Genomic DNA, 12,858 nt, shown 5'->3' on the forward strand with positions numbered 1-12,858 from the left:
CTCTGATTGGTTGCTCTTCGCTACAAGGCCCCCGCCAACCCAACATGGAGGCAGGCTTCACGTTGTCGGCGAAATGACACCAGCGATAAAAGTGTTTCTTTGTAGCTCCTTGTCGTACGGTAATGGTAACAATGACAGTAAATAAACATATAATTAGCTAAAATAGGTTGTGTTTGTTGTTAACTAAACTAAGCTCCATACATTAGCTAACTAACTAATGAGCAGTTTCCGGGAGTCACATAGATTGACCAGACGTTCTGCCCAGTTTGCATCCAGCTAACACAACAAAATACTTATGCTGGAAACTTTGGGGAAATGAGTGACATTATAAATGAGACTGAAGCTGGTGGGTACAAATAAATAAACCGGGTAACAACTGGCAATTATTGGCATTGACATGCTTGCCAATCGTAATTTCATTAATTCTAAAGATTGAGTGTCTTTTCTGCCTTTAAGTTATGACTACAGACTGGACCAGGGCAAACCTCCAGAAGCTTCTTGCTGCAATGAAAACCAGCATCCCAGAAAATTACAGAATGAGCGGATTTACCCAAGCTCTAAAAACTGTGGACTGGAATGAAGTGGCTTTCCCCCCTTTCTCGCCTGAAGCATGCCAACAAAAGTGGACAGAGATTTTGCAGAAGGTGAGACACAGTTTTAACAATATCAATAAGCAGTTGACAAAAAGCAGTTTCACCGCATGGTCGGCTCAGTAGCTGATCTGAGGCTTTCAGTCATATCACACAACAGGCTTCAATTTGTCATGGAAATGTAGACGGTGAGATCTTAATGTTAACTTCTTTTCAGTACATTGGTCTTATAAACAGTTAACTGTAACATTACCTCTCTTGGGTTTCCCAAATCACCTCAACATTTTAAACCTATTTTTTTGGGGGGGCTGTGAGAGCAGAACACACTGCAACTTAAGAAAACATCTCAACCATTCTGTCAACACATGTGCAGCATTTAGAAAAAAGTGAGAAAACACAATCAAATACAGAAACTCTACAAGTAGCACAGATGACAACAGAAACTGTTTCATAGCGTTTCTGTATCTGGTTGCCTTTTCTCACTCACAGCATTTTCTCTAAGTGCTGTGTCGTCAAACAGGTGAAGAAGTTTTCTTGATGTGCTTGTGTTTTGTCTGTTTGCATGTGCGTCAAGCTCTCAGGGCCACCATACAATTAATTTGTTACCAACATAGTGTATATTTCCATTTTTCTACTTCAGATTTGTAGGTCTGATGTACTGAAGTAACGTTTAGGATTGCAGCAAAGGGGATTATAATATTTTGGTATATTTTATTGATCCCTGAAGTGGGACCAAATCTTCCACTGGCTCTGCAGTTGCTGTTGCTCAAGTAAATTTAAGTAGTGCAGGAGCTTGGATCCACAGGTTAGGGGAAGATTTTTTTCCTGCTCATAAACTCAATGTGTTGTTCATTTTTCTGCTTTTTTCCTGTCATGTTAGCAACAGCACGCACTGATTTTAAAAGGGAAGGTTGGCAAGTTTTTCAAATGAACAAGACCACTAATTTGAAAGATTTCCTTTCGTGGTCAGGAGACGCAACAAACAATTTAGAATTTCAAAATATTCCTTGAAGATAGTCTTATACATTTTGTAACTATACTGTAATATACTTGCTGTTTTTGCCCAGATGCGCAAGATTCGCACCCTCACAGAGCTCATTGATGAAGCTGAAGATGTCATTGCCAATCCTGTGAGGAATATTAAGGTAAGCAAAGCACTATCGAGCTTTAGATAGCGTCATGTTGTAAATATAAAATTTCTCTATGCGAGGTTATGTTTTAAATATCATGTAGGTCACTGTGTCTAATATCACAAAGCTCCTGCAAATGATACATCAGTCTGAAACAATGCACGGCCATTTGCGATGCTTGACAGTGCATTGTGTTATGAGGTGTATTGCTTTGTTGATTATATACTCTCCTGCACTGCATATGAAAGACAGAAATCTGGATATATTGCCGACTGACAGGTTGCTACCAAGAGATGTTTCATTCTGTGAGTTAACAGTGAGTCATTTTTTCCAGCGGATCCATCCAGAGCTCCCAAAGAGACCGGCCCCTCCAAATTCCATGTTTTATGAGGAGAACTACACCAAGTTTCATCAGCAGCACCCAGAGCTGAGCCCCCCAAAGCTGTTAAAGTTTGTAAACAAGAAGTACAAGAAGCTCCCGAATGAAGAGAAGGTACAGTCAGTGAGGCTCCTGCTGAAACTGCTTCTTTTATTTCATTTGGTGTTGCTTCAAAATTTAAATTGCGTTTTGTCTTGCATTTTTCCAGGCTCAGTATGCAAAGAAATTCCAGCTTGCAAGTAAAAAATACAAGAGGGACATGGTGGAGTTCAGGTAGTAAATAAGCACACATACGTACCATAAACACGTGTGATTTGGCCCCGGCATCACGATTATAGAGACCAAAAAGATGACATTTATCAGTATTATCACGGTATTGTTAAAATATGCTGAAAATGTACAAAAAGGACTGATACACACACTGAAACCATGAAAACGATGCAGTGCGGTGCACTTTTTGTTCGCATAAACATTAAAATAATAACCAAGCCAATACCTTTTATAAAAACCACATCAAATGTACATTAACATTAAAGATGTTATAAAGTATCTGCAATGAGTCTTAATGAGTTAATGAGTCTCAAGAAGACAGCAACAGTCACTTCAATGAGCCAAAAGATTGACATAAATCCAGAGGAGTCTTTTATAGGAGTCTGTAGCACTTCGACTGTTGGAACACTTTTACAACCAATTCGACGACTTCCAGATTTTAAATGAACCAAATATGTTGGTTGGGTGTTACCATGTGCAGTGGTCAAATAGACAAGACGCATACAGCAGAAGAAGCTAAAAGTTAGATTACCTTGCATTTTGCTACAAAGAAATTTTCTTCAAATTTCCCTCAGTGCTCTTATAAAAACCAAAATGTGACCAGACTTCAGACAGGCTTAAAAATCTCTGGAGCGCTGTCACTGCTTTCTGCCATGTTTTCATTGTCAAACTAATTCTTTGTCTTTCAGGCAACAATATCACGAACCTCCTATTCGTGAGCGCAGGAACGACAGGAAGAGGGTCTGTGCAGACGCCATAGATGTAAGTTAAGTTCACATCAGCCAGTCCTAGTCACAAACTGCAGTGTACTGTTTGCGTGGTTAGCTGGGGTTATTCTTTTTCCCCCAAACACCTATAACTATAATATTCCTACAATTCATGTAACAATAGTTCTTTGGAATCGCACATACTGTATTTTATTGCAATTACGCAACACTGCTGGCAAAGTTCTAAATCTTAATTAATTATCTCTTGCTAAAGCAGAATGAACAGCATTCTAGTGATGAAGAGGACCTGCCTCCCAAGCCTCCTGTGTAAGCCACACACATAAACACTCAGATATTGGAATTGTTTTGCTTTGTTGAGTATTCATAAATCACGCTTGCACCTCTTTTAACTGTTTTTATCATGTTTCCTCTGTGTCGAATCAATGAGGTGGTATTTGTTTTAAATTCAGTATTCACAGGACTTTTATTGTGAAGCGTCATCTAAGTGGATGAAAAATAAACCATAATGGATGAGGATATAATTGGAGCCACCAGTTGAGAAGAGTTAATATTCTTGCGCTGTGCCATTAACCTATTATTTGTACCATTATACTACAAGATAGATAGAAGACAAGCTAACTCGGCAGTAGTTCTTATTGACTGTTTACGGTGCTTGTTAGATACTTGCACAGTTGGGGAGACCCACTTCATTGCAGACTGCAAATGAAGCTGCAGGTATGATGTTAAATCTTTAATTTCCTCTTTTCACACATCCAAAGAAGGTTAAAGTCAAGGGCAACTGGACTTGGTTGAAGATACTAGAAGACGTTTTGTCCCTCATCCAAGAGACGTCTTTAGTTCTGAACTATATAGTAGGGAAACTCAACTATTTAACCTCTGTGGGGTCGTTTGCCAAGATCATCAATACCTGAACGACCATCATTCACCTGAGGCAAAGAGGTAATGTTTGTTAAGTTTCCTGGGAAACACAAGTTTTGGCAGAGGCACTGCAGCACCTTTTCCATGACAAGCCTACATGAAATATGTGTTCATTTGTCTGTTTACCACGTTGTTGGTACAAGTGGCAAGCCGCTCCCACACCATTGAACCGGGCACTGTGCTGGTCAGGTTGCTGTGCTGGAGCGCATCTTCTTTAGTACCTCCCTGACAAAGCGAGGAGCCTTCGCTGAAAGGGTGCACCACATAGACTGTCTTCAAAAGGTGACTTCATTTACATCCTCATCCACTAGGGGGCATGGCGTTTCCATCCATTTATTCTCAGTATGTCCTGCCTCTTGTCAGATATGAAGAATCCCATTGGAGAATCAACAAATTCTAGAGGATTGCCTTATTTTATACCTAGCTTTATCATAGTTTTTATTCACCTTTTATGTCTTAACTAAACCAATTTAAGCTAACAAAGATGCAGCTGAGCACACAATAAAGCTGATTCTGATTCTGATGTTTGGTGTGTGTTTAACTTTAGCAATGGCTATAATCTATTCCGAGAAGAACAACTAGGGTCCATGGCGGGTGTCTCAGTGCAAGGCTTCTCGAGTGTGTGGGCCCAACGCTGGCGAGATTTGACTGACAGGCAGAGACATGAGTACCGCACGCGCTGCAGAGAGGTATGAACACACACACAAACTGTATCACGCAGACAGTACTACAAAAAATAACTTGCTCATCAGCTGCCGAACCACAAGATTGTCACGGCGGTTTAAAGTAAAAATCTGTTGAATCTGAATAAAACGCTTGTTTCTTTTCAGTTGAAGAAGCAGTACTCGATTGACCTGAATCAGTATCTAAAGGTAAGTAATTTACAAGACCACGGCTGCAGCATTGAGCTGACGCTGACAGACTTTGTGTGACGGGAGTGTTTATGTTCCTCAGAATATGGATGAGGAGGAGCAGGAGCGGGTCCTAAATAAGCATGGCATCAAAAGACCTAAAGAGTGCAAGGTGAGACGTCATTCCATGGTTCCTGAATAGATGTTCAGTACTTGTAGACCTGCTGTCACCTCTCGTTTTGTGATCAATAACCGTCAGTTATTTAAAAACATCTGTGTGAGGAAAGGCTGTTTTTAACACTTTGTTGACTAATTAGGAAACATAACCTATTCAAACCATGTTGTTAAAGAAGTGGTATTATGCTCATTTTCAGGTTCAAAATCCTATTTAGGGGTTGTACCAGAACAGGTTTACATGGTTTAATTTTCAAAAAACACCATATTTTTTGTCATACTGCAGATTGCTGCAGTTCCTCTGTTCACCCTGTGTTGAAGGCTTCGTTTTAGCTACGGAGTGATACATCTTGTCTCTAAATGATCTTTGTTGGGAGTCGCACATGCGCAATTCCTAGTTAAGGACTACTAGCCAATCAGAAGCTGAGAAAGGCGGGTCAGCGAAAAGATGGTAAACAGCTTAGATTCAGCTGTAGGCTACACGTTGCTGACCAGGTTGGCAATTTAGAAGAAGAAGATGCTTTATTGTCACATACATGTTCATCCCTCAAGGGAGCAGTGGGCAGCCGCTGTGCAGCGCCCAGGGACCAACTCCAGATCTTTTATCAGTGTGTTGTCAATGTCACTGACTGGAGAACCTAACATGTTTTTGATGATTTGGACTGGAGCAGGAGTTTCAGAGTGGTGGGTTATTAATCTGTAACAAAAGTATCTTTCATCCATAAAGTTTTAACTGAGCTCTGTCTCTACATCACAGTAACAACTTTATGTACATTGACTGCTTGGAGGGTAGCTAGTGTTTGGAAGGTGTTGTTTTTGAGGGTGTATCGGAGTAGTCGCTCAGCGAGCATTATGACACGTATTTTCATTGTGACGTCACAAGAAAGGGAAGTAAAGGCTGGACTACAAACGAGGTGTTATCAGGCAGTTCAGAACAGAGTTTTCTGTGCGAGATGGGAACTCCCTTTGGGGTGGACTTTGGGCTTTTTCACTTTGCAAACCTAGTAAATGCACAAAAAAGAGATATAACTCAATAAAGGAGAGGGAAAAAGCCTAAAACCATAATACCACCTCTTTAAGGTGTTTCTCTTTTACAATAGGCCTCATATAAGCTCATACTCAGTGGGTGTTGTTTGTGTACTCTTCACTTTTTAATAAACTGCATTGTGTCAATCTGCTCTTTGAAAGATAATTTTTGTCATTGACATGCAGAGCATTAAAAGTAAAGTGAAGCTTCTACTTCCTGGCGAGCCCAAGATGCCGTCTCGGTGAGCATGACCGTAAAACATTTGTTCCTTTACAAGACCCAGAATTAAGTCTGTCTATCTGAAGACAGGCTTTTGACTGATCTTTTTTTCTTTTATTGCAGATCTGGAAATATAGTTTTCTGCAAAGATCAAATGGAATTTCTGAAGGAGAAATTCCCAAACTCAAAGGAGCGCTTAATCAGGTGCAGCCAAATGTGGCGTGACCTCTCCAATAAGGAAAAGGAACACTACAAAGAGAAAGCATATGAAAAGTTTACACAATACTTGATGGAGCTGCAGAAGTGGTTTAAGGTATAAAGAATCATTTCTTTCTGATGTGTTTTTATTTTATTTTATTTTTTTAATCCAGGCAGTTTTTATTTCACTAAAACTCTAATATTTGTCTCCTTCTACATTCTTCAGACATTGACGCCAGCAGAGCAAATAGACTATAAGACATGCAACCCCACTGTAAGCAAAAAAATTATTATTTTTATTTATGTGTTTCTTTGGGTTTTTTCTAAGATTGTTTCCTTAGGTTGATAATATTCTTCTCTTGCAGAAATGGCAATACCTTGATGCCAAAGAAATTAAAGTTTATGAGAAACGAGAAGTCTTGTACAGACCGTCAGTAAGTTGAACTGTTGATTCAACACACATGAAGTAATACATGCTTTTCTAATGTGACCAATGCAAAGCTCTCTGATAGTGCAGGTTGTCTTCTAGTTAAAGTAAATGTACTTTATCTGAAATTATTCATTTTACTAATGTTTACTAAGGTTTACTATTGACTCATATTTTCACATACAACTCAAAAATATTGTTTTGGTATGTAGTCATCAGTAAGTGAGTTAAACATATATATGAAAGTATTAAGAAGAGTAAGTGGGAATAATTTGATTTGAAAAAAATATTCTACACGCTGTATGCAGGGTTAAAAAGCTACATTTTCAGTCCATATTTAATGGTACGTCACACAGGATTCAGAAGATGAAGACATTGAGTACAGCAGCAGTGACGAAGAAGAGGACAAGTTTGACTGTGAAGAGGTTTGAATACTTAAACAGATTTATTAGTACTTTAGTATTTTAATTTTGCGACTGTGTGTCCAGGTGGTATAAATATTAACTGTTGGTCCACAGGATGAGGAGGAAGAAGAAGGGGATGACATCATGTTTGAGATCTATTAGATGGTGATGAGATGGACAGCAGAAGAGTCACATGCACATCAAGCTCAGAGCTGTATTCTGGATCGGAGATGATGGACAAACGCTCCAATGGCTGACTTTAATGCCACATTGTATGACGGCCATCTTAGCTGGGAGGTTGCCATCACCATTGCACTTACGTGATGTGCAACAACCAAGGCTGGATTACAGCCCATAAAAGCCCAGAGTTACCTACTATATGGAAATGAGTTTGCACAATAATAAGTGATGTGATCAGCGCCTTGAAGCCCCTGGAAACCTGGGATCCCTCTGGAAAAGTCCAGTTTTAAGATCTTCATTATTTTGTGTTGCTTGCATTCTGGGTATTATTTTTTTCAAATTGCCACACATCAAACCTGGGCCTATTTAATAATCCGCCACTAGAATGCTGTTCACCATGGACACCGAGTGAGGGGGAAATGGGATGTTAATAGGGGATTTGCCCAGGGGCCCCACATGTAGATTATTCTGATCCTTACCGCAACATAATGCATATGAGGTAATCATAATATACAGGAGATGACAGACACTTTATTATACCAGTAATCACCTAATTTTCAACCTCTACTGTTAAACACTGACAAAATGTACGTATAAAGTTAGAGAAAGCATCATGATCATGACATTTTATTGGCACCAGCCGCTCAGATTGTCAGATTTGTCATTAAATAATAATTTTCTTATTATTTTTTGTATTATTTAACTGAGTGGGAAAACATACAAAGCATTGCTTTTAGTATTGCTGTAAACCCTTACTTGTATGTAAATCACAGAAAGAAAATACTTTTTTTTTTAATAAACATGGTCAATAAAGATGTAGTTCATGTTGGAGTGTCTGATATAAAAGGAAAAAGTTCAAATAACAAGGCACAAAAACAGTCAAACAAAAGGCCAATTTAACCCTAAAGTGCTGGTCTGGATGACGAATACACTCGGAGTGAGTGAGAAAAGCCCCGGTGGTGCTGCAAAGGAAGCTCTCAGTGGAGAGTCGAGTAGCGATCGATTGCTACTGTCTGATCTGTGTGATGTAAAGATGGATGCCTGCCGGAATAGGTAAATAAACACAATTGGCCGATTTTGCGTGGCTGTGATTGCGGTAACGTTATTCCTCGTGGATAGGCCTCATAATGGGATACAAGGGTTTGTTTGTTTTCTTCCTTCGTGAGTTTTTGTACGAGGGGTGAGCAGCCGCAGTGCCGCAGCGGTGTAAGCGTTGGGTTCGGGGACGAGCCTCGCTGTAGTCAATATTTCCTAAACAGCAAAAACCACTGAGTCTCCTACAAATGTGTCACAGTATTTCTGTTTGCTCAGCCCGGACTGACGCATGTGACGTGTAGCTCCGAGCTGTGCACCTCGAGGCATTTTGGGGAGGATACCTCCACTGTTGTTAACGTTACCTCTTGGCATGTTCAAATCCTCTGCAGCCTATTCATAGCCCCGCTCTTTGTTTTCTTCGGCAAGGTTTTGGCTTAGCTGCCTTCGTTAGACGGTAGTGCTCGGGGCCAGCAAGGTGGCGTCTTGACAATCGAGGTCATGTTTGTCTCTTTTTTGTCTGTTTTTACTGGGACAACACGAACGCTAAGTCTTTCTGCTTCGTGTTTTTCGTAGGTTATAAACGTGGGAAGTAACTCCCTGGCGGTGTTCAACGCGCAGTTGTAAGTAGCTGCATCACATTCAAGGCGTCATATGTTCCCTATGCACTGCTTTACATTAATTGGTTAAAACAGGACTGAGTGCCACTGTGTTGCTAACTGTGTGTTTCCCTCCTGCTGCAGCCCTGTTTTGGCCAATGCTTGCTGCGCTACAGCATGACCACAGCAGCGTCGGCTCATCTGATAGTTCTGGCAAATGAAAATGGAGGAGGTTTCAATGTCCAGCCTGGACAACAGCAAGCTGGAGGTACAGTAGAGCGAGGCCACAGTGCAGTAGTAGTCCAGGTAGCCTTGGGAAATGCACAGTACATCTGCAGGATGCAAACAGACAGTGGGCTGACTTGTGTCTGTTTCCTCCCCCTCTGGCCCATCCCTGCCAGGGCCTAGCTCAGGACATCCTGTCTGACCTGGTGGAGGATGCATGCCTGGGTCTTTGCTTTGAGGTCCACCGGGCCGTTAAGCAGGGCTATTTTTTCCTGGATGACACGGACCAAGAAAGTATGAGGGACTTTGGTGAGCACAAAGTGATTCTGTCTCCCTTGTGAAATAAAGGTGAAGCATTTCTGTAGCTGCCAACACTTCTGAAGACATAGCAACAAAACATTCAGGCAATACACTCACTCCATAAATCAACAGCAGGTTTGTCTATTATGTGCTCCATGCGACTGTAAAGCAGAACAGTTTATCGCTTGCTTTAAATTTCCAGAAATCGTGGACCAGCCGGGATTGGACGTGTTTGGCCAGGTGTACAACCAGTGGAAAAACAAGGAGTGTGTATGTCCCAACTGCAGCCGAAGCATTGCTGCCTCACGCTTTGCCCCACATCTGGAGAAGTGCCTGGGGATGGGACGCAACAGCAGCCGCATAGCCAACCGCAGGTATGAGAGTAGAACAGCTAACCAGAGAGATCTATTTACAATGTACACCTCTTCCATTGACCTGTAAGCTCAATAAAATGCACTTTCCTACTAATGGCATGATAAGTAAGATAGGCACTGTATCTTTCTTTACATTTCAAAAAATATTGTTTCAGGTCAGAATGTATTTGTCTTATAATCAAACTGTTAGTTGTGGCGAGTAATGCCAAGTCATTGTGTACGTGTCATGCTTTTGTTCTTCTGTCTTTTACAGAATAGTCACGGGTAACAACACCAACAACAAGTCGGAGAGTGACCAAGAGGATAACGATGACGTCAATGATAATGACTGGTCTTACGGGGCAGAAAAGAAAGGTGATGTACTGCTACTTTTTACCTCTTTCTTTTGTGATACTGAATGTTGATTGCTAAAATAACCCTCTCATGAAGTTGGAAATGTATGAAATTGCTCAAATCTGAAATTGAATGTTTTTCTTTTACAGCCAAGAAAAGGAAATCGGATAAGGTACTTTCTTTTTTATTGTTAATGTAAAAACCCTAAAGCTTAATAAAATGAATGGGAGCATTATGCTGATTTATTATCCCTATAATGAATTCATTTATATAAACACACAGAGAATATTACTCATTATTCCTGATTTATCCACGCAAACATTGTATATTTCTTTTCCCACCTCAGAATCCAAACTCCCCCAGAAGATCCAAATCATTCAAGCATAAGAACAGTAAGTGGATATGAACGCTTAAACTTCCTCCTGATGGCTCATCTGCAATTTGTACTTCGTGTACTTACGCAATCAAAATACTTTTAGGTTTTAAGGAAAATGCAACTGTTAAAACATACTACAACTGTGGGAATACTTGTAATCCCAACACAGCAGGAGCACATGTTAGCTCATGTAATATTCTTGTATAATTCTTACCCATGAAGCACGGAAACACTAAATCCAAAATAAATGCAACAGCATTTAGATGATACAGTAAAATTTACAGGTTTATGTAGTAAAGTATGTAGTAAATCATAAGACCTGACGTCATTATACTGCTAACGTGTGTAAAGTCTTGGTTTTACACTGAGAAGTTTTGCTTAAAAGAATGTATTTAAATGGGCTGCTTTTAAATTAGTTTCTCGTGGCTGAGAAGACTTCCTACCGGACCAGAGTTCAGTTAAGGGTGGATGGGACAATCACTTCATTGGCTAGTTGTATTTAACATATTCATATATGTTTAACCAATCCTGCTTAGTGCAGCATTATGGTTGAATTATTAGATTTAAGAGTAAAGAAGCCCAGCGTGCTTCCTGTCCAGTAAATTTGTGCCTAGATGGGGGCTTGGCTGAACACTCATTGAAGACACTGTGAATGAATGACATCTAGCCTGCTGTTTTTTCCCACAGGCATGATGGGTCCTAGACGTCGCATGGACAACCAGGAAAGCCCACGCATGCTGATGAAAGATGAGGCGTTCCCTCAGTGACACACTAGGCCACCAACACACATTCTCTTACCTTCGTGTGTGCACAAGTACACAGAAACGCGCGCACACACACACACGGGAAGACCAATAACACTTCACCCTCAGTTCGTTGTGTTGTGAAATCAATGGACGTCGATGTTATACGTAGGTGACATTCATGGCGTTTGCTGCTCTGCGGAAGCGGTCCAGACCTCCCACTGTATACTTGACAGATTTTATTTTTATTTTTCACAAATTAACCGTACCAACACTCATGTTGTTCTTTTGTTTAGTTAATTTTAAGTTTTGCTAGAGTCCAAAATGAATATCACCATATACTCACTGCACAGAGGTAGATTCTGGTGTAATTCATTCAGTGGCCAAGCAGGCAGCTGTGTGAAGAGTGAAAATGTGCACATACAGTATGTTGTTTCTTTAAAATACAGAAACGATTAGCCATTAGGTTTACTTGTATTTCCTCACCTTCTTAAAATCTCATTCTTTGAAAAAAACAAATAATGTCAAAGACAATCATTACTAATGGTTTGTCTGTTATTTTCACATTCAGTGTCAGGCTCATAGTTCTCCATCTGAATTACAATATGTTGTGAAACAGTTTGTCATTCACCTGTGGAAACTTGTTTTAATAATGTTCAGCAAGTGGTATGGCAGGTATTCGCTGCAGAAAGCAGGTTTTTGTTTAATTTTTCGGTGGATAGATCGGCTTGTTTTCTAGCATTCAAAAATGTCTTTGTATCATGTGTTTACATTGTAAAGGATTACATATATCCTTGGTGTGAAGTGATAGTGTAAATATTCCAATAGTTGAATTGCTGCTATCATGGCTCAGTTTGTTTCATCTGTCTAGCATAATAAATGATTTGTTACCTGTTGTTTTGTCTCGTGTTAAGATGGGGAGAGAAGGGAAGGCACACTTTATTGATCCCACACCAGGAGAAATTCACTTTTTACAGGAACTCAAGATTCAACTCCTACAGGAAAAAAGAGTGATAGATAAATACACATTCAGTAGAAATTATACAGATATATATATGATGCATAAGTGAACAGATATAATACACCTGTGGTGTGTAACATTATACTAAAAACATGCCTCAAGAGGTAGATGAATCACTATATATATATATATATGATAGAACGATTAATTGGTTGGATTATCTGGCATTTAGAGATAATTGGTATCAGTAAATAACTGCAGCCGATATACAAAAAATATCTTTGGACACATCCACAGGCAGCCTTGTCAGTGTGGCTCCCGTGGAACAATGTTAGTGCTCCCCCATGTGAGTTTTGGGAAGGTGGTGAAAAGGTTGCGAGCCATAAATTTCCATTTCCTTGGTCACCATCGTCTTTTCAA

General features: G+C 40.1%; 2 protein-coding genes across 6 annotated transcripts; both read left to right on the plus strand.

Annotated features, from left to right (window-relative positions):
- The first annotated feature begins 26 nt into the window (after positions 1-26).
- On the plus strand, positions 27-8,314 carry LOC119915831 (nucleolar transcription factor 1-B-like). Of its 3 annotated transcripts, none has more exons than XM_038735585.1 (16): positions 27-346; positions 457-644; positions 1,658-1,735; positions 2,055-2,213; positions 2,308-2,372; positions 3,059-3,131; positions 3,351-3,403; positions 4,563-4,704; positions 4,846-4,887; positions 4,970-5,038; positions 6,253-6,308; positions 6,410-6,599; positions 6,711-6,758; positions 6,850-6,918; positions 7,268-7,336; positions 7,430-8,314. In XM_038735585.1, exons 1-16 carry the CDS (start codon positions 316-318, stop codon positions 7,475-7,477), a joined length of 1,380 nt encoding a protein of 459 aa, XP_038591513.1. In that variant the 5' UTR covers positions 27-315; the 3' UTR covers positions 7,478-8,314. The 3 variants fall into 3 exon arrangements, with proteins under 3 accessions (XP_038591513.1, XP_038591515.1, XP_038591514.1); XM_038735586.1 differs by having other exon boundaries at positions 28-346; positions 3,354-3,403; XM_038735587.1 differs by lacking the exon at positions 7,430-8,314 and having other exon boundaries at positions 7,220-7,336.
- A 122-nt stretch (positions 8,315-8,436) lies between these two features.
- On the plus strand, positions 8,437-12,373 carry atxn7l3b (ataxin 7 like 3b). Of its 3 annotated transcripts, none has more exons than XM_038735588.1 (9): positions 8,437-8,548; positions 9,104-9,150; positions 9,271-9,394; positions 9,528-9,660; positions 9,854-10,025; positions 10,279-10,379; positions 10,508-10,530; positions 10,705-10,750; positions 11,422-12,373. In XM_038735588.1, the coding sequence occupies exons 3-9, from the start codon at positions 9,344-9,346 to the stop codon at positions 11,499-11,501; spliced, it is 606 nt and encodes a 201-aa protein (XP_038591516.1). In that variant the 5' UTR covers positions 8,437-8,548; positions 9,104-9,150; positions 9,271-9,343; the 3' UTR covers positions 11,502-12,373. The 3 variants fall into 3 exon arrangements, with proteins under 3 accessions (XP_038591516.1, XP_038591518.1, XP_038591517.1); XM_038735590.1 differs by lacking the exon at positions 8,437-8,548 and adding an exon at positions 8,593-8,635; XM_038735589.1 differs by lacking the exon at positions 8,437-8,548 and adding an exon at positions 8,792-9,005.
- Positions 12,374-12,858: the final 485 nt, after the last annotated feature.

The sequence above is a fragment of the Micropterus salmoides genome, unplaced genomic scaffold, assembly GCF_014851395.1.
Source record: "Micropterus salmoides isolate LMB-PRFRI ecotype aquatic unplaced genomic scaffold, ASM1485139v1 Ms_hic_scaffold_21, whole genome shotgun sequence".
Taxonomy (NCBI): domain Eukaryota; kingdom Metazoa; phylum Chordata; class Actinopteri; order Centrarchiformes; family Centrarchidae; genus Micropterus; species Micropterus salmoides.